A 25409-nucleotide genomic window follows, 5' to 3' on the forward strand; every position below is an offset into this window, starting at 1 on the left:
TGATTTCGTCTACATTCAGTACTCCATGCATGTACCGCAAGTTTGATGTGATGGGGAATCTTCTTTTTGCATAGTGTCAAAGTTAGAATTCAGGTACTAATTAGTCAATATTTGGACAATATTTGGACAAATACAAACGAAACGCTACAAACGAAATATTTGGATAATAATTCACAAATACAAACGAAACGCTACAATTACGCATTTATGGCAAAATACCAATTTTGCCACTCTCAAATTGGGAACTAAACAAGCCCAAAAGCCAAAATGCTCGTTTCTGCCGGGTCAGGCTCATAGGAGCACGCGAGGTGTGCGGGAAGGAGAGTAGAGGTGCAGCGTCAGTTAAATGTCAAGGCAACCAATCAACTCGTCAGCCTGGCCGGAGCGAACCAGGCTCGGTGATGCGGTGGAGGCTGGGAGCGTGCAACAAACCAACCCAATCGCGCTATGGTTGCCGGCAGCCCGGCTGCAACGCGCCTCGCTGATCGAGTAGCCGCACCCGTTCCCTCGCAAAGCAGATCCAAGAGCGATTTGCTTCCGGTGATCCATCTAGATGGCAACAGGATCTATAGATCGAAGCTAGCGCCTAGCGGCCTAGCGCCCGTGCTGGATTAGATTAGACCGAAAAAACATGCTACATGCACCCGTTGTCCAGGCTCCCGTGGCGTCAAGCACTTCCGTGGCCCACCAGTTGGGTGCCGCCAGGCAAGAGCCGCATCGGGCCCGCACACCAGCGGGCAGCGAGAGCCAACACGCCGCGTGGGTGAGCTGTCCCGGCCGGTCCGCAATCATTCGTGCCACCTCCGTCCACGTCGTCCACGACGGACGGGGGTGGACCTTCGCTCCTCCAGTTACCAAAACAGTCCGCTCCTGGGAAGTGAGTCCCACCACAGTCCGGGCCCAACGTCAGGCAGGTGAAGCGGTGAAACCCCTCTTCTAGGAGAGTTTTACAGCCACTATGAAAGTTGGATCTAACCTTCATGCCCCTAAAAAGTTCGTCGACACCTGTATGCTCAAGTGCAACTTTGTTTGTCTCTCCATGCCATTCTGTCCCTATTCCATTCGGTTTTGACCGTTTGAGAGCTCTTACAAGCGGGACCAGGTAGCGAAAATATTCATTGTACCCTTTGTCTCTAAGACATATTAGCGGAGGCCGTGTTGACCAACCCTCCACCGCTCGCACTCGCCTCGCCGCCAATCCTAATCCGGCAATCCCATCCCGATGGCGCAAGGCACCGCGCCCTCCACTGCCGGGGCCCGCGGCGGCGGCTACACCTCGCTCCCGTGGTCTCCACGACTCCCCCTGGCACCCCCCGCTCAACTCCTCCCCCTCTTATCTCCCTCGCTCACGACGACACACCCACATTGCGCCCGCCGTTGTCAATCCTAGCGGATCAGGCCAAGTTCGCGGGGATTTCGGGAGGTGTGACAGCAGGAGCAGCACCGTTGGCCATGGACCCATGCCCGTTCGTGCGGGTGCTAGTCGGCAACCTCGCGCTCAGAATGCCGGTGGCGCCGCTGGCCGCCGGCGCCGGCGCGGGCGTCCACCTATCCTCGTCGCCGTGCCATTGCAAGATCCGGCTAGGAAAGATGCCGGCTCAGCTCGTCCCGACGCCGCTCGTGCCCTTCGACGGCGGCGAGCAGGCGCCGGCGTCCGGGGCGCTCGCCGCTACGTTCCATCTGTCCAAGGCCGACCTGGAGTGGTTCAACGAGAAGCCGTTTCGTCGCTCTTCTCCTCGCGTGGGGAGGCGTGCCTGAAGGTCGCGGTCTACACCGGCCAGAAGGGGAGCACCTGCAGGGTCAGCTCCGGGCGGCTGCTCGGGAAGGCTACCATCCTGCTCGACCTCATGGGCGCCGAGGCCAAGCCCGCGGTGCTGCACAGCGGCTGGATCTCCATCGGGAAGAGAGGCGGCAAGGGCAGCCCCGCGGCGGCGGAGCTCAGCCTCACCGTCCAGGCGGAGCCCGACCCGCGGTTCGTGTTCGAGTTTGACGGTGAGCCGGAGTGCAGCCCGCAGGTGCTGCAGGTGCGGGGCAGCATGAAGCAGCTAATGTTCACCTGCAAGTTTGGGTGCCGCAGCAACAGCGATCTGCGGAGGCCGGGGATGCAGCCGGAGCGGGAGGGGGCGTCGGGGAAGGAGCGCAAGGGATGGTCCGTGACGGTGCACGACCTGTCGGGCTCCCCTGTAGCGATGGCGTCCATGGTCACGCCCTTCGTGCCGTCACCGGGGACGGACCGCGTGAGCCGCTCCAACCCGAGTGCGTGGCTCATCCTCCGCCTCGTTGGCGATGGCGCCTGGGAGCCCTGGGCGCGCCTCGAGTGCTGGCGCGAGCGCGGCAGCGCCGACGCGTCCGACAGCCTGGGCTACCGCTTCGACCTCTTCCTCCCCGGCGTCGACCACGCCGTCCCCCTCGCCGATTCCTCCATCCCGTCATCCAAGGGCGGCAAGTTCGCCATCGACCTCACCGCCACGCAGCCGCTTAGCTGGAGCGGCACGCCGGGGTGCAGCCCGTGGGGCAGCGGCGACTTCAGCAACTGGCCCCTGGGGAACTACCGCGGGTTCGTCATGTCCGCCGCTGTCCAGGGCGAGGGCCGGTGCAGCAAGCCGACAGGAGGTCGGGGTGGCGCACATCGGGTGTGCCGAGGATGCGGTGGCGTTCGTGGCCCTCACGGCGGCCGTGGACCTGATCATGGACGCGTGCAGGCTTTTAAAACAAAGGGTACAATGGACATTTTTGCTGCCTGGATCCGCTTGTAAGAGCTCTCAAACGGTCAAAACCGAATGGAATAGGGTCGGAATGGCATGGAGGGACAAACCAAGTTGCACTTAGGCATACAGGTGTCGACAAACTTTTTAGAGGTACGGAGTTTAGACCCAACTTTGGCACACAGGTAAAAGACTCCTCTTCTGGCTGTCCGCCCGCGTGGGTCACTCTGACGCGATCCAGGCCGTCTCCTCCCCCTTCCTGATCTCCCCACTCGCCGCTGCCGCAACGCCGGCGTAGCGAGAGATGAAGGGCGTTACTGGCGGCGCGGCGGCTCCGGGGGACTACGTCTACTTCAAGTCCATCGTCCCGCTCCACAAGATCTCCGTGAGTTCGCGCGCTCCCCTGACTCCCTCCCTCCCATGCCCCATCTCACTTGAGTCTCTTACCCCTCGCGCGTCCGGGTTTTTGGGGGTATGGGGTACTCGGCGTCAGCCTGTGCCGCTTGGTTCGCAGCTTGATCGTTGTCTGATTTGGGATGGATTTGAAGCGAATTCAGTGTGAAGAGCTCTCTATGCTCGACGACAGAGCGCGATGGTTGGTGTGGATTTAGTGTTTGGCAGGCGCATTTGCTGTGATTTTGGCGTTATCGTTGTGATGCTAAGACAGTGGCTTTACCCCAATCTGATGATACTCTAACAGAGATTGCAATATTTATGGTTAATTTTGCGTTTATTCGCATCATAATGGAAATTTCTGCCCACTGCCGGGTGGTTGTTGTCTGATCATGATCCAATCATTCTATAGCTTCACAAGTACCCACTTGGTGGCTTGGTCGACTCTTGTAAGGATTAGCTCAAATTTCTCAAGTTTACTGGCCACTCCATCTCTCTAGTATGCTCAATCAACTTATTTGGTGATTAGGATATAAGTTTATTTACAATAGGAGCTGCTGATCAAATTTGGTCTTACCTTAGGATGCAACTGTTTTTTCATTGTTTGCTTGCATTAACTGTGTGCATAGTTGTGGATTTATTTGTTTTTGCCCTATGTCCATATCCAGTAACAGATATGCATGGTAAACATCAATCTTTGATTACCCCTGAGTTTTCCAGTCTGGAGCTTGTGCATATCTTTGTCAACTCACCAAAGTTTTGCTGTGCAAAAAATGTGCGTTCTGAAAGAAAAAAAATGCTTTAGTGGTTCGTGTTTAATGTTTATTTTGTTCCATTTTTTTTCCTAGTTTCTGATCCTTTCATTGGAAAATTTGTAGATTGGACAAAAACTGTGGAGGTACTACGACTTTGGGCCCAAGGTTGTACCTTCTCTTGTCTGCATCCCAGGAATTGCAGGGACAGCTGATGTGTACTATAAACAGATTATGTCCCTCTGTATGAAGGTACATACATTCAGAAATGGATGTTTCCCTCCATCTTGCTCTATTCTTATTTCAGTTATCTGAAATTAGGAAATTCATGTGTGCCTGTGTTAAATGGCTACCTAAATCATATTCCTGTTTGGAGACAGCTAAATTGGGGTAGTATCATTAAGTCTGTCAAATTTCATTTGGGCATACCTTGTTCAAATTTTACTACCAATTTATCCCTGTAGCCTGTGGTGTAATTAGTTGATTACATGTGGAGCTACTTTTAGATTCTTTTTCCAATTTTCTTACAGGGTTATCGAGTGATATCTATCGACGTTCCGCAAGTTTGGAATCACCATGAATGGATTCATTCATTTGAAAAATTCTTGGATTCCATGAACATCCATCATGTAAGGAAACATACCCAGTTTTTCTTCTGCATTCATGTTCTAACAAGACTATTAGGTTAATAAGGCATTGCCATTTTGGTTTCTAGCACCCATTTTCTTACAATTAAATACATTTTTCACTCCCTACTTTGCATTTGAAAAAAAATAAATTTGTTTTTTCAGTTTTATTCAACTTTCCGTCAGGATGTAGACAAATTTATAACCAAGATATAATGTGAAATCGGTGCAAAATTGTTTATTATTGTTTAATTATATTCTTTCTCAAACTTGCTTGGGACTGAAAGGCTATGTTGTTGTTGTTGTTGTTGTAAGTATATTCTTTCTCGAGAAAACAAGTACAGTAGGGCTAGTCTGTAGTTTAGTCCTTGTAAATATGCCCCAGAAGTCTTGTTTTTACAAAACTGAATCCTAAAGTATTTCATTTCAATTGTGAATAGGTTATGCTGACCGTCTGAGAGTGCAGGTTCATATTTATGGTACATCTCTTGGTGGATTTTTGGCACAAATATTTGCTCAACACCGTCCCAGGAGAGTGAAGTCCTTGGTCCTATCAAATACTTTTCTTGAGACACACAAGTTTGCTGCTGCCATGCCATGGTCTCCAGTGTATGTATAATCTTTTGGAAAGCCTTCTTTCAAGACTGTGATTATGTATTACAAAGTAGTCATATGCTGTGTACGCATCTGACGCCTCCTTTCATTTAAATCACGTTGTTTCAAAGGCATTAGCATATGTTGCTTGCTAACACAAGGCTTATGTTTTACTTAAAAAAACACAAGGATTATGTTTTCATTGTAATTTATCACTGATGGGATAGAAACTATCCTTTTTTTAAAAAATTAACGATTTTAAGTCTCACAAGGCTTCACCAAAATCTGATGATGTACCAATTTCTGTGATTCCGTATAAGCTAACCAGAAAGTTAACCGAGTTTCCTTACATCAAGTCACTTCAAATTCATCTTATTGAAACCAGGAATAATGGTGTCTTGTTCTGCTGGAGAATACGTTTTTGCTACAAACAAATTTTTAGGCCATGTTTGTTGCGTTCTGTGGAACACAAATGTAACTTTAAAACTCAGTTTCTATGCTTAAAGAAAACTTGTGTCTATTATGCAGTTTTTATGTTCCGTTCTTATTTTTAAGCTGCTGTGAAGAAATCTGGCACCTGTTTTGCAAATCAAATTATAATATAACACAGTATGATATCAATGGTTTGACAGTTGATTTGTTAAATATTCCATGTTTTGTGCAGTTCGCAATGCAGCTGCATCTCCTTTAGCGATTTGGTTTAGAAAAACACAGCTAATGAGACATGAAGATATGTTATTTGCAACAGTACTGAGCTAAACCAAGCATCTGACCTTCAACAATTAGTGATGTCACCGTTGCTGTAGCTTAGATGACTTTAAGTGTAGCAGCTGTGAGCAGAACATGGTGGCTATAATGGCTTGACTTGAAGCTGAATGATTTTCAATGAAACACATGATGTAACATGTGAAGAATAAACATGATGCAACTAAGAAACTCGGTTTCTCAGATCAACTTAAATTAGTTTTCTATAAAAAACTTTTCTTAACATTAGGTGATAGCATGTGTTCAGATTTTTCTGTTTGGGAAAAATATGTTCAAACTTTAACAATATAAAATCTATTTATACATGTATATTAACTACTGAATAACTCTATCCAACAATCTTCTTTCTATTGCAGTGTTAATTGGACCCCTTCTTTTTTGCTGAAGCGGTACCTCTTGACAGGAATCCGAGATGGTCCCCATGAACCATTCATTGCAGACTCAGTAGATTTTGTTGTGGGTCAGGTTTGTATCACACTTAAAAACATCATTAGATGTTTTTGCATTAACAGAACTTTTTAAATGATTTTTATATGTTATAGGTATGAGCAATCAAACTTGATGTGATATATGGTTAAATATTTGTAGTTAGATGACTGATTTGAGGATAACAACCCTTTCTCTTTTTTTTTTCTTCATTGATATTCTCTGTTCTACCTGCCTTCTCATTTGATAACATCTTCTCCATTCCAGGTCGAGACATTGTCAAGAGATGACCTTTCATCAAGGTTGATGTTAAATGTTAATGTTTCATCAGTTGGGTCATTGATGCTACCTGATTCACTCATCACTATAATGGATGTAAGTTATCTAAAATTTAACTGACTAGCAGAAACCTCATACATTAAGGTTCACATGGGGCTTTTCTTAGTTCTCCATTCCATCTATTGGCTGCAAGACAGCTAGAGCCAAGGCTGTGTATATGGTTAACATTGGATTCGGAAATCAAATCTGAACATGTATGAGTAGGTTGGGAGATAAACATCTTTAGTTTTGATTCCGTATTAATGACTTCCAAAATTAGCTCTTACCATAATTCATGACCTGTGAGCTGTGACACTCCAATACTTCTTATATGCTAATGCTGTGCAGTGCATATCTTTGCACAGACAAACGACTACTCTGCTGTTCCCCAGCAGTTGAAGGACCAGTTGAATGAAAGGTATCCTGGTGCAAGGCGTGCTGTACTGAAGACTGGTGGCGATTTTCCCTTCCTGTCCCGTCCAGATGAAGTTAATCTGTACCTTCAGGTATTGTGGACACATCTTTTGTTTCCTTTTCATTGTTAGGGGCTTCATGAAGAATAATTATTGAAACATTGCCAGCTACATTTGAGGCGAGTTGGTGTAGAACCTAGGCCAGATCTTGTCCAAGGCTTCACACAAAATGGCAGTTCTGGGAGTTCAAAGGATCAGATAGAGGGCGGGGACGGCTTCGGTGATAGCCCTGGAGACAATGGCCACCGTGGTACAGGTGGAAGTGATCATGATGTTCGGTATTGTGGATCAGAATCACAAGATTCTGATGAGCCGATACCAACAAGCACAATGTACTAGGTATGCTCCACTGAACCCTGCGAACTTTACTATGGATGCACATGAGTTTAATCAGTACTATGTCTTTGCTTTGTATGTTTTGTCAAGACAGCTGTTCAATGTATGCAGAAGTGGGTCTGAAGAAAAACATGGAAGCGCGTGTCACAGCTGCATCGGAGTCAGCGTTGCCAGTGGGAAAGGCGGCAGATGGAAAGGCACTTCTGTACGTTTGTATAATATGCTTGCCTCCTGTATTTATATGTAGGTCTGTAAATTGGATTCCATTCCATATATGCCCGAGACATGAAATGGGGGGGGGGGGGGGGGGGGGGGGGGGGGGCGGCGTTGCATACCTTAGTTCTGCAGTTTCTTGCCACTGATTTCAAATTCTGTGGTCTCATCGTAGTGATTAATTTTTGTGAAAACAGACCATGTCCCAGATGAACTGTTCATGCAGACTGCATTTGACAAAGGGTTGCAGAGATCCTGTTAGTACTTATTCTTATCGATGGGTAATATGAGACCTGTATTCTGTGTGCGTTTTTTGTCAATTTGATTCAAAAGGTTGTCTCGTATTTCTTTGTACTAGAATGACTAAAGAATGGATACAACGTGATGAGACGTGGAATGTCAGAAGGATATGCTAACAAAGAAAATAAGCAAGATTGATGATTTGTCACGACCTAGTGAAATTTACTGCCATCGTAGAAGAGACACTGCAACAATATTTAACTTAATTTACACCAATTGTTGGCGTTGTGAAGAGAGCTGTAGGATGTAAAGCGATTTAGGACCTGTTTATTTCAGCTCTTCTTTACTTTTTTATGCAAGGAGTATTTCAGCTCTTCTTAAATCCTAACCATAGGCCGTGGATATAGAGAAGAAATTTGGAGGGAGTTAGCTGCCTTCACCATAGCAGGAAGAGAAGTAAGCCAATATACTCACAATATTTCTATACATTACTAATTTTATGAAATTTATTCCGCTTTGCACACTTTCTCGTTCGTAAACTTCATATATCTTGTTCTCAGGTTTCGTGTGTTCTTGTAGTTTGCTTTTGAATAATTATTAACTTTGGACTCTGCTAGTAACCTCTAAATTCTTGTATTTTCTTGACGTATTTGATTACAAATCCGTTCCATCATTATAATCCTTATATACATTTTATCGACAAATAAGATCCATATGCTTATAGTTTGGCATGCAAAAATTTCATCGACATTGCCTATTTCGAAACTGAAACTGCCAGACTAACCAAACGAAAATACTTGAATACTTTGCCCAAATTGCCTACCTTAGAATATAAATAGTTTGAATGTCTAGTTCAAACACTATGGCTTTTTAAAATTACTTTGCATGCATTCACACCATCATTATCCTTTCTCTAATTCTCAAGGCTTGTTTGAGATATCGTATTCGTTTCAACTTCAGCTGTTGTGGGTAAAACAAGTCACGTAACGTTTCACAAAACTAGACAAAAATGAACTAGTGTAAAGCTTCTTCTTTTTGCTTCATTTCCTTCAACTTCACCGGTGAAAACCATTGTATGAGAACCCTTCCCAAATGAATTAGTAGATACTGGGAGGTAACGATCATAGTTGTTCAATGTGTAGGTAGCGTTGAGTGTGCAGGTGTGCCCACGTGGGAAACGCACACTTAGAAAGAACCATTTCCCATTAATCTTTTCGAAGTAGAGAGGTAGATGATAAGTCTTTTTTAATTTTTGTTGGAAAAGAAAGTATTTATCATAACTTTTTTATGTGTGGTATTGTGGTACACTACCGGAGATCGACCTTTCGTTCACTGCATTAGTACCGGTTGCAAGTGGACTTGGTACTAATGTGAACTTTAGTACATGGTTGAACGGCTAGTCCTAGAGGAGGCCTTTAGTACTGCTGGTGTTTAGACCCGGCAACCTACCGAGGGGTACCCGAGGTAGTGTTTTATGCGTGGGACTCGCCGAGATCAGGAACTCGATGGTGAACTTGAACACACGATTTAGATAGGTTCGGGCCGCTTATGTCGCGTAATACCCTACGTCCTTTGTGTTGGTTGCGTTGTATTGATTGAAGTCGTTTAGAGGGGGTCCCTGCCTCGCCTTATATTATCGGGGGCAGGGTTACAGGTCGGTTGCTTTACAAGAGTGCTAGTCGGATTCAACTAGAGAGTCCTACACTAATTGCTACGAGTAGTTTCCTAATCCTCAACTAGTTCTTGTCCTCCACGTGGATCATGCCGTCCTGCACCGTAATCTCCATGTCTGACACGTCTCGGTGTACAACCTCATATTATAGGACTGTCCAAGCCTTCTGGTGGACTCATAGATGTATGGCCGACAAGCCCTCGAGTACTTTTTAGTCAAATGTAGCAGTCCCGAGTACTTCTGTAGACGTGTCCGACTAGTTTGTGCTGCTCCTTTGAGTATTCCATCAGATTGAGTTCGAATGCACTCGAATACTGCCATGCGGCTAGAATGTGCTCAAGCTACTTTTAACTTGGTTCTGAATCTCCAATCTTGAATCATATATGGAAGTTTGAATCAAAGAAATCAGACTAAGGGTCAATCTTGTAATTTCACGTATCTTTTTGCCTTGAAAACCCAAAGAAAAAACTTTTTAGTCGACGGGCACGTGGTACACATCCCTCGAGCCGTTACACGACTAGTTTGGGTATAAAGGTCAACCATTGGTCAATATAATTGAGGGATATGGGTACCCCATGGGTCCCCACTGACCAGGATACTAGCCGGTCCTGACAAGTGGGCCTGTCTAACCAGAACGTGTGGGCCAAGGATATGAGGATACTTGGAGTACAAGTCAAGGAGGCCGGGCGATTCAAATCAGCCCAGATATTGCGGGATACGTGTTGTAATCCGACTCAAATTACTTTCCTTGTAACAACAGACTAGATTAGATTCAAACCGACTTGTAACCCTAGGTCGTCAGCCTGTATAAGGCGGCTAGGGGCGCCTCCCTAGGGCACGTCAACTATTCCACACATCAGCGCAAAGCAATACAATTCACCAAAATACAGGACGTAGGGTATTACTCTCTGAAGGTCCGAACCTATCTAAACCCTCGTGTTCTCATGATCACCTTAGAGTTTCGCAATCCTCCCTGCCTACAAATCAACCACTTGGGAAACCCCCTAGTAAACTGCCGGGCTACTAAATCCGACAGTTGTCGCACCAGGTAGGAGATTGTGAGATCCTCCCCAGCGAGCTCGATGGCATCCCGCCCCAGCGTCATCTTCCCCAAGAGCATGTAGGACTTTCTCGCCAATACGATCCAGCTTCACTTCGGGAGCATGCTGGTGGACTCTGACTCCACCACCTTCTTCGTCGAATTGGCGTCCGCTGCCAGCTCAGCATCCGTCGGATCTACTTTGATGGAGCAAGGTCTTCACCCGAGGATCATCATTCCGCATGCACAGCAGGTCGGTGATCTCTCCCTCTTCGAGAGGATTCCCAACATCCTTGCCGCAACCCGCCCACCCACGCCCTGCGACCTGATCGCGGAGTTAGATCGCATCAGCAACACAATTGTTGAGTGCATCGATCTCTCTGAGGCGGCGCTACTCTCAACAAGGTCGGCACAGGGTCCTTCCCACGTCCCCTTTGGTCTGAGAAACTCAGCTACCGTGTATTCCGCGAAACTCGCACGGTCTTTTTAGATCCAATCTGAAGACCCACCCAGACCCGCCCAGTTTCTGGACTGTGGCGAGTTCCAGGTCTCCTGCATCGTCCTGACTCCGAACCCCTACGGAAGCAATGATGAGGGCAACTCCACCACGCCAGATCCTGAAGCCTTCGTGGTCTTTGCTGACGATCCACCCAGGGATGGCGAAACCTCTTCTCAGGAAGCAGGTCGCAACGCCAAGAACCAGGACCGTGCAGTACGGCACCAACGGGAGAAAGCCGATGCCCCGCAGCACCAACAACCTGCTGCTAATGCGGGAGCTGAAGCAGTAGGTGACCAACGCGATGCCAACCCATCGCTCACCAATGATGGTGACAATGCCGACCATGACGGTGCTTGGGGCAGACGCAGACGCCCTATGCGCGCCCGCAATCTACAAGCCGACCTCGAGGGGGCCGGCCACAACGTCTTCACCACACCCCAGGCTAACCTAGGGGCTGCCTTCGCCAACCTGGAAAACCTTCCAGACTTGGAGCCACTCCGACGGATCCGGGCACGTATCCGCGTCGCCAACGTCCAGATCGAAGAGCGGGCCCACAGCTGGTCAACATACTCCCGATCCACATCTACCCAGCACTCTCGAAGCTGATCCGGGCATAGCAGATCTGGTCACCACCGAGGTGACCACGACAACCGCGTGGGAGGTCGGCTAGAGTCCATCCGTCAAGAGGAAGTGGAGCAACCCGCCGACCCACTCGCCAACAACGACAACCACGACAACTGCCGCTGTGGCAGGAGAGGCGATGGCGAGGACCATGGCAGACAAGGTCGCCAACGTGAGCTTCGTGAAGAGCTACGCGACTGCCGCGACCTCCATGCCGACCTCAACAACCGCTACCAAGAGCAGGAAAAGGCTAAGCTTCGCCGTCGCGCTGAGTATGACCATGACTACGGTGCCCCTGGACCAAACCGTGACACAGAACGGGAGGACCGCCGATGCCAAGAAGAGGAGATGCGTCGTTGTGCCAATTACGACCGCATGTACGTTTCCCTTGAAGATGCCTATGTCCCATCTATGCGCAACAACGATGGACGCCCTGGGGCACCACCCGTCGTGTACAACCTCAAAGACGACGACGACATGGCGATCGACGGTTTTGCCACCTTCACTTCCCACCTCAGGGCCATTCAATGGCCGTCCTCGTTCAAGCCGGTCATCAACGAAAAGTACGATGGCTACTCTGACCCCACCATATGGCTCAAGACGTATAGCACCGCGGTGAAAGCCTCCAATGGCACCTACGACTAGATGGCCGCCTATTTCCCGATGGTGATGGGTCCCACCCCTCTCCTATGGCTAGAAAACCTCCCGCTGAGCAGCATCGACTCTTAGGGTCAGGTCGCTAGAGCTTTCACCCAAAACTACCAGGCTACCTACAGCTGACCTAGAAACACGGAGAACCTTAGGCAAGTCTGCAAGCAGAAGAAAGAAACCCTCCGAGAGTACATGAACCGCTTCTTCAAGAACCACAACAGGCTGGCCAGCGTCGAGGACCGCGACATCATTTGGTACTTCCGCTCCAGCCTGATGAACCGCACCATGTTCTGCAAGCTGTATGAGGCTGCCCCAAAAATGGTCGGGCAGATGATGCAGATCATCAACACCAAGCCAACACAGAGGAGGTAGTGCAAGTATAGTTCTAGGGCGGCAAGCATCGCCAGAACGACAACTACGAACTGCCGGCCCATGAGGAGCACCAAGCAGGACTGGAGTCCTCCCGACTTCAAAAAAGGGCCCCTATTATCCTCACTGCTGAAGCTGACCCGCCAGGCCGACCACCTTCCTCCAGGAAGAGTTTGATGACACCTTGAATGCTCCGTGCCCCTTCCATAAGGATGTACGTCACAATCTATGGGATTGCTCAGTCCTCAAGAAAGAGCTCGGCGCCCCCGTGGAGTACAAGCAACCTTGCTGCAACAACTACCACAGGGATGACAATTGTCATGACAACCGCCGACGCGATGACCGTGATGACCGCAGCGACTGTCACCGCGACGACTACTATCACGACGACTGCGACCACCGCCATGACGATAACGACGACCACCGCTATGATGACCGCGATGTCCGTGACAACCACCGACGCGACGACTTCAATGATCAGCCCAGAGAAGAGCGCTGCGACCAGCCAAACCCAGATGCCCACCGGGCCGGCGCCGACCAGAACGGGGAGTTCCAGCGACCAAACCATGAAGTCAACATCATCGTGGGTGGCCCCAAGGTGTTCTGCAGCAATCGGAAACACAAGCTGCACCAGCGAGAGGTGCACTTCACCTCCATACGATTATCTTGATCCCTGCCGACCTTCGGAAGCGAGTACTGTTCAACGTTGTGGCCGCTCGCCCCTTCGGCATGGGTCGTGCAACTAGTCAGCTGCGTACCAAATTCATTATCTAGCACGACATTCCTGCATTGTTAGTGCAAGAAGCAATTTAAGAAAGACAGGCAGCAAAACAACCACAAGATAGACAATATAACCAGATCGCACTTACATGGTGCTCTGCTTCACTCGGAACTTGGGACGCAAGGGCGGTGGTGGCACCAACACATCTCTGCTAGACCCCCCGCGGATCTTTGCCTTCAACGTCTCCTTGATCCGTTCTGCGTCGGTCGTGGTCGTCTCAAGGTGCTCGGACTTCTTCTTGGCGGCCGGGCTCGGCGTGTCCGATTCTTCGTGCGCTTCGCTAGCTGACTTGGTCGCGGAGGCTGCGCTCGGGGCAGTCTCCTCTTTCTTACCGGCCATCTTCTTCCTCTTGGTGCTTGGCTTCTCTTGGTGCTTGGCTTTTTGTAGGTCTGAAGCTTCTTCACGACCTGCCGTGTTCGGCGTCCCACTGGTTCATAGTCCTCGGCCTAGCCGACCTCTTCTGGCATGTCCTCGTCCAACCCGATGGAGGAGTCCGATTCCCAATCAAGGCCGGCAGGCGGCTCATCAGACTTGGTAGTCGGGCGGACCTTGGGTCGCTATTGCTCAGCCCCTTCAGGAAGTGGCACCGAGCAAAAGAACTCAAATTCGTCATTCTGGTCAATCAACAAGAATAGTCAAAGACAACACAAAAGCACAACGAGAATGCCAAAAACAATGCAGTTAAGATTATACCTATTCGGCCGGCCTCTTGAGGGAATATGCTTTGGGGCAGCTCTTGTTCTTGATGATACCACCAAAAAACTCGCTTATCCGATTGGCGACTTCTTCCTTGGTCACCTTTCGCTGGACCTCCCAGGTCAGGTCTAGTGGCCCTGTATACTCATACATCGGATGGACCCTGTTCTTGATCGTCTGTGTCAATCTCCGATAGAAATTGATACTTACAGCCTCGGCTGTGAGTTCACGCACCTTCAGGTTGGCAATCTTCTCCAGCAGCTGCTTCACTTGCACTTGCTCCTCTGAGGCCAGCTGGTTTGACCACTCGGGCATAGCAAGTGGAGCGTATCTGGTGCGCGGCGGGAGCTCGAGCTTTTGATTGGCGATCTTAAACCATTCCTTGTGCCAGTCCTTGTTGGATTCCTTCAACTGGAGGTCAAAGTACTCTTGCACTTTCTTCATCCGTAGCGAAAACCCACATCCCCCAATCACTCGTGGCTTCCCTTTAGTCGATACAGGTTTGAACTGATCCAAATACTTCCATAGATCGAAGTGGGAAGGGGGATTCTGAGGTACGCCTCGCACAGATGGATAAAAACCGCGATATCAAGAACGGAGTTGGAATTCAAGTGTACCAGCTCAAACTTGTAGTAGTGCAGCAATCCGCGGAAGAAGTCCCCGCAAGGGATCCCAAATACGTGTTGAATAATGCAAATACCACCGTCTCCGTCTTGTCATTGCTGGCGAACTCTTGCCCGGCGGTCGCCTTCCAGTCGAGTAGCGCCTTGTGCCCGAGGAGGTCCCGGTCGACGAGCGCTTGGATGTGCTCCTCCGTCATCACAGATTTCATCCAGTATGTGGATGGATCCGGAGCATTCCCCGCTACCATTTCTTCGGTTTCTACTCCCTGGGATTTGGATCTAATAACCGCGAGGCTCTTGGTTTGCATACGGCGGCGCGACGGCTCGGGTGGCGGCGGTGAAGTGCGTGCTAGCAGATTGGAAACTGCAGCGTCGTGGCCTAGGGTTCACGGATGCGGTGGCGATGTGCTCCATGGACTACGGTGGCAGCATCATGAGTGTGGCTAGTGAAAATAAAAATGGATCTACGCCCCTTGAGCTTTTGAAGGATTTGACGGTGTAACCCTAGCGATGGAATCTACGGCTTTTTCGTTGTTGCACCGCACGCCCCGAGCGGAGCTTGCAGGTTTTCTGTTATGTTTTTCACGACGTGCCTCGTGGCTCCGCTAGTCCTCGCCCTAACGCTCGGGGGCTGGGTGCCTATTTCAGGTCGGCATGCCTCTGCAGCTCCGCTAGTCCTCGTCCTCGGGGGCTGAGCGCCTATTTCAGGTCGGTGTGTCTCTACGGCTCTACCAATCCTCGTCCTCGAGGGCTGGGTGCCTATTTCAGGTCGGCGTGCCTCTGTGGCTCCACTAGTCCTTATCCTCAGGGGCTGGGCGCCTATTTCGGGTCGGTGTGCCTTCGTGGCTCCGCCAGTCCTTGCACTTACGCTCGGGGGCTGGGCGCCTACTTCTGGTCAGCGTGCCTCCGTAGCTTCACCTATCCTTGTGCTCGGGCACTAGGACATGCTTCTAGGATCAATTTTTTCTTTTTTGACCATTGGACCGATTATACTAATCGCTTCAATGCTCGGGGGCTACTCTCCATGTTCTTCGCTTCAATCTCCATGTTCTTTTTCTTGCCACACCCTCTATGTTCTTCGATTCAACATGCTGGATGCTCGACATCCATTAACTCAGCACTCGACTTCGCTCTGCGTTTGCTCAGATTTTCTTCTTTTTGAGCACTGCGCAGCCTCTCCATCACTAAGACATCATCACAGCTTCAACCAACCAAATTCCAAGCTTCGCTGTGATGTCCTCGTGTTCCTATTCTCCTACACATTGCTCGGGGCCCGCCTGATCAGAACGTGTGGGCCAAGGACATGAAGATACTTGAAGTACAATTCAAGGGGGCCGGGTGATTCAAATCAGCTTGGATATTGCAGGATACGTGTTGTAATCTGACTCAGATTACTTTCCATGTAACAACCGACTAGATTAGATTCAAACCGACTTATAACCCTAGGTTGTTAGCCTATATAAGGCGGCCAGGGGTGCCTCCCTAGGGCACGTCAACTATTCCACGCATCAGCGCAAAAAAATACAATCCACCAAAATACAGGACGTAACAGTTATCCATCACAGCAGCCATCCTCGACCACTATGGAGTTGTAGTACATATTCTCTGATTACCTCATGTCAGGAACAAGAGCAATGCATATCGGCGCCAACTTAAACGACTCATCGACTTCGGCGATGACATCCATTTCCCATCTGTCGGCAGTCATCCATTCACTCGGCCACTAGCTCATTTACCTCCATTGGTGGATGTGGAACAATTACCATCAGGTCTTTACCTCCAAAAAGACAAATGGACCATGCAATTGCATTAATTGATGACTCAAAAGTGGTGAATCGGAAACAACCTCCAAAAAGCACAAGCAAGAACAAAGTACCAAGCAGACAAACATAGGACTGATAGGGAATTCACAATTGGTGATATGGTGTACTTGAAAATCCAGCCACACCTCACTCAGTGCACACAAGTCTCTGAAATTGCATTCTAAGTTCTATGGTCCTTTCATAGTCCTCGAAGGGATTGTCAAAGCTGCTTATAGATTGCTCCTCCCTGAAGGTTGTCAACTTCACAATGTATTCCATGTGAGTCAACTGAAAAAGCATGTTGGAAATAATGCAGTACTAAGTCCAGAGCTGCCATTAATTGACTCCAAGGGAACAATCAAAGTAGCTCCAGTTGCAATACTTGACAGAAGGCTAATTCCTTGAAACAATGAGCATGTTGTCCAGTGGTTGATTCATTGGATGAATATGCCAGAAACTGAAGCAACCTGGGAAGATGCATCATTCATTCGCAAGGTATTTCCTTCATTTCATCGTTGAGGACAAGGATCTCAAAGAGGGGCAATTGTGAGGAACAAGAGCAATGCAGAGTGTATTTCTGATTCAGAGCAAGGAGCACAGCATATCGGCGCCAACTTAAACAACTTGTCGACTTTGGCGATAACATCCATTTCCCATCCGTCGGCAGTCATCCATTCACTCGGCCAGTAGCTCATTTACCTCCATTGGCGGACGTGGAACAGTTACCGTCAGATAAAACTATCTTTTACTTTTACTTCACCCTGAGCATGCTATTTAGCTCAGAGGCCCTAGTCTATAAGATATTATCGAACAAGAAGAACCCTAAGTATCTCTTAGATGTAGCAGTACCAGTAGTTTATCGCTGATTCTCGCGTCTATATGTAATTGAATCCAAGTTATCATCCACAATTTTGCTGCTGTTGCTTCTATTTGTTATGTCTGTTCTTCAGTTCATCTTCGTTTTCCTCTTGTTCTTGGCTCGATTCCTCTTTGTTCTCTGAAATTCCCATCTAGATCTCTCAGATCCTGACACTCACCTCTAATCGAATTGTCATCCTCAAACATTGGTTCAAGTACCTGATGGAGTAATGGCGTAGGAGCCCGTTGAAATGGAGATGGCATGATTTTCCTTCCTTTGTTTTGTCATGATGTCAAAATTTTCCATTCAAATAGATTAGGCACATATAAGTTAATCTCATAGCCACATTACCCATTATTTCAGGAGTAAATTTCACCCACCATACAACAACTTGTATGGTTGTATCACTTTGGTCCAACAAGTTGCAAAACATGCAAATTGATGCATGAAGTTGTCAAATGTGTGCATATACAGTCATATGTACATCACTGATTGTACTTTGCTACAGTAGCATGCCAATGTATGTCTGTGGGAAGCGGGAGGCTCTCAAAAATACAATTTTGCATTCCTTTACTCGGAGGTTGTTCATCTATGTCCTGTGATCTGCACCTGCGACAAGGTTCCTATGGCAACCGAAGACATGATAAAAGTAGAACCGTAGTGATATGCACCAGGCAGTCTTACTCATGAGTATTTTTTTAGAAAAAGGATAATATTCCGGCCTCTCCGACCGCATACAGCCAAATTTTAACAATATTCTCAGCTCACAGACTGATTACAAATAAAATGGGTAGATTACAAATGGTAGTAAGAAATTAAAAGCAAAGTCTATTATTGCTTCTCCATACATTTTTTGCAAAAATATCCAAGGCAACGACCTCCAATGCCTTGCTTGCCAAACGAACAGTCTCCTTTGTGTCCCTACGCTGTAATAGGGACCAAAATCGCAGCCAGTAAGCTCCCCTGAAAACAGCCTACGTAAAAGAGGTAAACCATTTTTTCTCAAAAACCAAATCATTACGCAGACACTAGATCGCCCACATAAGAGCTGCAACCCCAATAAAAATCAAACTTTTATCCTTGTTTCTTATGCCCATGAAGCAATTTCCAAGCATATGTGCTATTGACTTTGGTGGAGTTAACCTAATAGCTATATTGACAACTCTTCAAATTATCTTAGCATGTTGACACTTAAAAAAGAGATGCTTAATTGTTTCATTATGATCACAGAAGAAACATTTTTGACTCCCAGACCAGTTTCTCTTAGATAAGTTATCTTTTGTTAAGATAACACCATGTTGGAGGTAAAAAAAAATATCTTACTTTTAGAGGGGACTTTAGCTTCCAAATAAACTTACAGTTGAAAGGGGTATCCTGATTTATGAGATACTGGTACATAGATTTACCTGTAAAATTGTCATTTCTATGCAAGTTCCAAGTAAAATTATCCCTTCCAACCGAAAGATGGTAAGGAACTATTTTAGATACAAGGTTATGCCAGGCTGTCAGTTTATCCCCAACTAATACTCTTCTAAAAGAGATATTCCATGGCGTTTGGTTCATCACATTTGCCACAGTAGCATGAGGATAGTATACTGTATTGTGTAGGATCAGAAACTGCTCTTTTAGTGATTTATAGCCAACCCAAATATCCTCCCAGAACCTTTATCTTGAATGTTGCACAACCTAGAAAATTATCCCTAACCTTTAACAAACCTTTCCAGAAATGCGAGTCACCAGGTTTAATTGTAACATGAGAAAGGCACTTTGAACTTAGATATTTCTAAGTAATGTTTGCCATATGCCATCCTCATTAAGCAATTTAAATAGCCATTTGCTGAGTAGACATTTCTTTTTGATCAAGAGATTTGTTATTCCAAACCCCCTTATCTTTAGGACGGCACAAAATGTCCCATTTAGCTAGGCAATATTTTTGTTTACCATTATTGCCTTTGCAAAAGAACCTGGATCGATAAAAGTCCAATCTTTTTAGGTCTCCTTTAGAGATTTCAAAGAAGGATATCATGAACATATGAAGGCTACTTCAGATGGAATTTAGTAAAACCAACCGTCCTTCATAAGATAAATGTTTAGCCTTCCACGTACTTAATTTGTGTTTGAATCTCTCCTCGATGATATTCCAATCCGTATTACCAAGTTTATTATAATGCATCGGGATTCCTAGATACCTAAAGGGGTATGTGCCTAGACCACAACCAAACAGTTTAGTATATTCATGTCCGTACTGTTTAGCTTATCCATAGAAAAATATCTCACTTGTGGAAGCTGATTTTTAGACCCGATAATTGTTCAAAGATGCAAAGCAAGAGTTTCATATTCTTAGCTTGCTCTAAGTCATTCTCCATGAAAATAATTGTGTCATCTGCATACTGCAAAATAGATAGTCCATCTTCCACCAAGTGTAGAATCACTCCTTCAACTTGGCCATCTTCTTTTGCCCACTTTATAAAGAGAGAGAGCATGTTTGCCACAATATTAAAGAGAATAGGTGATATGGGATCTCCTTGCCTAAGAGCCTTTTTTTTATTTGAAAGTAGTGCCCGATGTCATCATTAATTTTGATACCCACACCTCCTCCCGAAACAAAATTTTGAACCCATGCACACCATCACAAGCAAAATCCCTTCATTCTAAGGGTTTGTTGTATAAAAGGTCATTTCACTTTATCATAGGCCTTTTCAAAATAAATTTTGAGAATTACACCATTAAGTTTTTTGGTGTGTAGTTCATGGATAGTTTCGTGTAATATCACTACTCCTTCCATAATATTTCGATCAGACATAAATGCCATTTGGGTGGGTCGAATCACTTTATTAGCCACTCCCATGAGTCTGTTAGTAGCTACCTTAGTGTAAATTTTGAAACTCACATTCAGTAAGCAAATGGGTCTATATTGTTGAATTTTGACAGCCTCTTTTATTTTTGGGAGAAGAGGAATTACTCCGAAATGGAGACTATACAGAGGGAGACGCTCTTCATAAAATTCCGTGAATAGCGCCATGAGATCTGTTTTTATGATTTTCTAGAAAACTTGATAAAATTCTACTGGGAAACCATCAGCTCCAGGAGATTTATTATGCTCCATTTGGAACACTACCTCTTTCACCTCCTTCTCTGTAAATGGAGCTGTGAGGAAATTATTTTCCTCCTCCGTGACTTGAGATATATCATTGTTCTGGTTTTCCAACATGGTAAAATTATTATCCTCCGGTGGCCCGAACAACCCCTTATAATAGTTTGTGATATAAGCTTTCAATTCAGTATCACCCTTAATTACACATTCTTCCTGTTCTAATTTGAAGAGGCGTTGTTTCCTATAGTTTCCATTAGCAACCAAATGGTAATATTGGGTGCTATCATCACCTTCCAAGAGGTTGTTAGTTTTAGCTCTCTCATACCATTTGATTTCTTCCTCTCTCAATAAGTGAACTAATCGTTCATTGAGATATTGTTTTAAATTTAACTCTTTGATATGAGAGCACCCTGTTTTCAATTTTTTTTTATCCAGATCATCAATCATCCATTTTTTCTTTTCTTTTCTATTGTGGCCAGCTATATTTTTGGCCTAACCCCTTAGAAATTGCCAAAGAGATTTTATTTTATTCTGCCATCTTTCCATCGAAGTGGTTTCTTGGTTTAAAAATAGCCATTTATTAGGAACCAAGTCAAATTTAAGCATTGGTGTTGTCTATTGTGAGAAGACGCACCCATGTTTAGTAATAAGAGTATGTGATCTGAGTTACTTCTATCTTTGGCATGTAGTTCTCACTCCGTACTAACTAAAACTCAATCCAATTTCTCAAACATTGGATCATCCCCACTACTCGCCCAAGTATATCTACGACCAGACATTTCTATCTCTCTAAGATCAAGAGTCTGAATGACCATGTAAAAAGGTTTGGCCACTTTGCATCAAAATTGTCCTTATTTTTATCTTGAGGACAACGTATGATGTTAAAATCCCCACCAATTATATATATTAGCGATTCTTTACCACATATGTGTGCCATTTCTAACAGGAAATTTTCCTTATGTTCTTTTTGAGCATGACCATAAACTGCAAACAATGACAACTTAAAGTCATCATGTTTATTTCAAAGTGTGAACTTAATATAAAAGTCCCGTTCATATATGGACCCAATATCGAACACTATTAGGTCGACTCCAAGAAGGATTCCCCTAGACCCGACCATGTGGTGCCATGTACTGCCAAATAAATTCTTTGCCACCACATAATTTTTGAAGGGTCCCATTTGGGAATTGATCCCAACCCGTTTCCATGAGAGCAATAAAATCAATTTGCTCCTCTTTAACCAAATCTTCCAAGTACCCATGTTTAGCCAAGTCTCCAAGACCTCTACTATTCCAGAAGACCCCTTTCATTTGAAACTTAGCTTTGATGGTGCGATAGGTTTTTTTTATGTCAAACCCACCTTAGGCTTTTTCCTAGAGTTGGATTTTTTTTTCTTGCGAGGTGTCGCTACTAAATCACTACAGATGTGATCGAGTCCCTCGTGCACACTCATCATTCCCACAAAGATGGTTGAGTCGTGCATCTAACAGGTCCTCTTCTTCCCCATCCAGGTTAATCTTAGGAGAGGAAGATTTATTGTTATCAGCATTATTTTTAGCTGACACCTTTAGCCTATGAATTTCTATATTTTTGAGAGAGGTAACAGAAGACGTAACACTATTATCTCTACCCATAGGAACACCTAGGTTTGCAATTCTAGTGACAATATTATAATCTGAAATAGATGGGAAAGATATGCAGTTACCTGGATCAAGAGCATTTTTCTTGGCTACCAGATTCATTGCTTTCTCCATTATTTTTGCATCTTCGTTGGTAATTGTTCTAGTACTTCATGACCTCTTCTCAAACTCACCACTTCCGGTGCTTGCAGTATTGATCATCTCCATGCCAATGACATTATCAAGATCCTGGAGCTCTTTTGCCATTGCCTCATTTGTAAGGTTAGCCCGTATTCCATTTTTTTTTTTGGATAATGCCTGCAACATGCGTCTAGGAATCCCATGGAATTGTGACTTGCAAACAGTACCCGAGGTATCCACTTGATCTGTTATTTCTATTTCCCTGACCACCTACGCTTTCGATTCCACATGCATCACTGTGTAAGTTGTATAGCTGATCTCCTAGATCCCTCCTGGGCACCATCTTCCTGGTTTAGCTGTGCACCCCCACCTAATGAATGGCGCGCATCATTGTTGTGCGCAGGAGGCTTGCCTCCAGCCGGGGCCGGTCCCGAGATGAACGGTTCCCATCGTGTCGCTCACAGCAGTTTTGTACTGCACGTAGCCATGAAGCATGGAATGAGTGCTAGCTGTTGTCCCTCCCCCCGCACTCTCAACGGAACCCAACACCTGCTTCTCTGAATTAGCACCAGATTCCTTAGTAGCAGTTTCTGACATCTTTGTTTTTTCCAGTTGCATTGCCACAGGGGAAATCCCGCCTATGTATTGCTCTTTGTCATGAATTGGCTGCAGGTCATGAACTGAATCCATCATTGCCGACAGTGACACGTTATCTTCATCACTCTCAGCCAGTACTTTGGCACTCAGCTCATCGATGTCTACTGCTAAGTCAAGTGTTTGTTCCACCACCTGCTTTTCAAATGCATTTGGTGCACCAGATTTTGGTGCTTGATCAGGTTGTAAATTGGAAGGTGGTGCCTCTAAACCAGAAGCATCAGAACCATTATTGTGGGCTTTTTCAGCATCCTCCATCTCATGATCCTTTTGATTGTTTTGATTCTCCCGTTCTACGTCATCATCCTCATTAAATTCATCCGGTTCCCCACTGTTATCAGCGACCACATGATCAACCTTAAAGAAAATCTCATAAAGGCAGTCATCTTCCACTATATCAGCGCCATCTGGAATGCAATTTGCATCAAGAACTGCAACCATAAGTCGTATCACCCCTGTTTTCTTCATCGATCTCATATGAACCTTCTGATTTGCTCCGAGAATTGACCCCACAGCCCAAAGAGGTAAAAAGGATCTAATCTCATATGGAATGCCATATACATGAACCCATACCTTCTGTAGTTTCTGCTTCGGCTTGATCTCATTATTCCACTCTTCAAATAGCATCACCCTTCATTGTTATCAGTTCGGAGACGCTTCATACTAATCATTCTTTGCAGCTCCACCTGGCACAGGTATGGCACAATGAATGTATTTTTTCCATGCTCTTGTACTACCCAATCCCATTTTATCGGAACTGCTCGAGCTAGTTCGCTCTTGACGAGCTCTGCCGGTACATTGCCTTCACTGATTTTGATGAGAGCAGTTGCCGACACCTTACAACGAGCTTTGGCCGTTGAAGTATACGGTACACTACTGGAAAACTCGGTATTGGTCCCGAAGCTTAGTACCGGTTGGTTTTTGACCCGGTACTAATATGAGTATTAGTACCAGATCTAACGACTAGTTCCCTAGGATCCCCTCGTGACCCCTTTTAGTACCGGTTGGGGGCTCCAACCGGTACTAAAGGCCACCCATTAGTATCGGGAGGAGCCTCCACCTGGTACTAATGTGCTTGAGGACCTTTAGTGCCTCCACCCGATACTAATGGGTGACCTTTAGTACCGGTTGGAGCTCCCAACCGGTACTAACTTCCCTCCTATAAATCAAGCATCTTCTTCCTCCTGCCCGAGCCATTTCCTCTAACTCGGGCTGCATCCATTCATGGCGAAATAGGGGAGGTGCTGCCGGATTTTTGACCATTTCGTGAGGATTTCACTCATTCAAGTGTTCTAAAGGTTAGAAACTTCATCCTCCCTTGATACATGGTCAGTATACTAAGTTTTATGCTTTAGAGCTAGAGTAATTTGTGATTTTTAGAATAAGATACAATGGAGAAATTTTTCATTTATATCCATGTGTTATTTAGAGCTCATATTTGTGATTTTAGAATAAGCTACAATTTTTTGGATGCTATATTTTGTATTAGTCAAAGATTTTGATATGAGGTTAGAGGAATAATTTCATAGCTTAGTCCTTTACAAATATGGGCTAAATAAATTATGGAGAAAAATAATTTGTTCATATTTTAGTCATTTGCAAATATGAGCGAGATAAATTGTGGTACATAGAGATAATAAAATGAAATAGAGGTACGTAATTAGTTATTTTTAGAATAAGCTACAATGGAGAAACTTTTCATTTATATGTTATGTTGAGCTAAATAAATTATGGGGAAAAATATAATTTATTCATAGTTTAGTTATTTGCAAATATGATCTAAATAAATTGTAGTACAGAGAGATGGCTACTGCTGCTGGAGGTAGTGGCGACAGTGGGGGTGATCGTCATTCCTCTCGTGGCAAGGGGAAAACCATAGTTGACCCTCATGATAACCCGAAGAAAATGAGCACGTGGGAGAGAGTAATGCCTCATTATTTGGAAAGATGTCATGAAGATGCTATTGCAGCGGGTGGTTGTTATGCTCCACGCCAGTCCTGGGTGTTTCAGGTCCACTGAGTACTACCATCGCAGGAGGCACAAATAAACCACAAGATGAGGCTGGGTCAGTGAAACATTCGTCTTCACTACCCAAGGATGCTTAAAATCCTCCTAGATAGTACTCAGTGGATGGTTTGTCATAGTGTATCATGTTGTTTGGGTCTGAAATTTAAATTTGTGTATTTCTATCTAAACTTTCAGCAACATTTGAGTTTGTCGTAGTGTATCATGTTATTTGGGTCTAAAATTTAAATTTGTGTATTTCTCTCTAAACTTTCAGCAACATTTGAGTTTAATGGTATTTGTATCATGTTTGTTATATTTCATGTACAATTCTATGGATGATCATATATCTTTGGTTCGGTAATATTTTGTAGATGGATCGACAATGGATGTACAACGCGGACAAACACTCCATAGACTACATTAATGGCTTGCGTGGTTTTC

General features: G+C 45.7%; 1 protein-coding gene, 1 long non-coding RNA gene and 1 pseudogene across 5 annotated transcripts; all 3 read left to right on the forward strand.

Annotated features, from left to right (window-relative positions):
• The first annotated feature begins 1404 nt into the window (after positions 1-1404).
• On the forward strand, positions 1405-3003 carry LOC117835490 (uncharacterized; annotated as a pseudogene).
• LOC117839029 (uncharacterized) lies at positions 2906-7695 on the forward strand. Of its 4 annotated transcripts, none has more exons than XM_034719262.2 (9): positions 2906-3090; positions 3977-4102; positions 4381-4479; positions 4943-5085; positions 6192-6300; positions 6529-6636; positions 6945-7085; positions 7161-7391; positions 7479-7695. In XM_034719262.2, exons 1-8 carry the CDS (start codon positions 3010-3012, stop codon positions 7389-7391), a joined length of 1038 nt encoding a protein of 345 aa, XP_034575153.1. In that variant the 5' UTR covers positions 2906-3009; the 3' UTR covers positions 7479-7695. The 4 variants fall into 4 exon arrangements, with proteins under 4 accessions (XP_034575153.1, XP_034575152.1, XP_034575154.1 ...); XM_034719261.2 differs by having other exon boundaries at positions 7483-7695; XM_034719263.2 differs by having other exon boundaries at positions 7503-7695.
• A 13-nt stretch (positions 7696-7708) lies between these two features.
• Positions 7709-25281, forward strand: LOC140221278 (uncharacterized). The gene is made up of 2 exons (XR_011897022.1): positions 7709-8297; positions 22379-25281. It is a non-coding gene; the product is annotated as an uncharacterized lncRNA (long non-coding RNA).
• Positions 25282-25409: the final 128 nt, after the last annotated feature.

The sequence above is a fragment of the Setaria viridis genome, chromosome 9 (genome assembly GCF_005286985.2).
Source record: "Setaria viridis chromosome 9, Setaria_viridis_v4.0, whole genome shotgun sequence".
NCBI classification, from domain to species: domain Eukaryota; kingdom Viridiplantae; phylum Streptophyta; class Magnoliopsida; order Poales; family Poaceae; genus Setaria; species Setaria viridis.

What these genes read in the sequence shown, in the direction of transcription:
- LOC117839029 (XM_034719262.2), top strand. Translation starts at nt 3,010, where the DNA reads ATGAAGGGCGTTACTGGCGGCGCGGCGGCTCCGGGGGACTACGTCTAC. An exon ending in TCCCGCTCCACAAGATCTCC is followed by an intron (nt 3,091 to 3,976) that starts GTGAGTTCGCGC and finishes GAAAATTTGTAG; the next exon opens with ATTGGACAAAAACTGTGGAG. An exon ending in AAGTTAATCTGTACCTTCAG is followed by an intron (nt 7,086 to 7,160) that starts GTATTGTGGACA and finishes AAACATTGCCAG; the next exon opens with CTACATTTGAGGCGAGTTGG.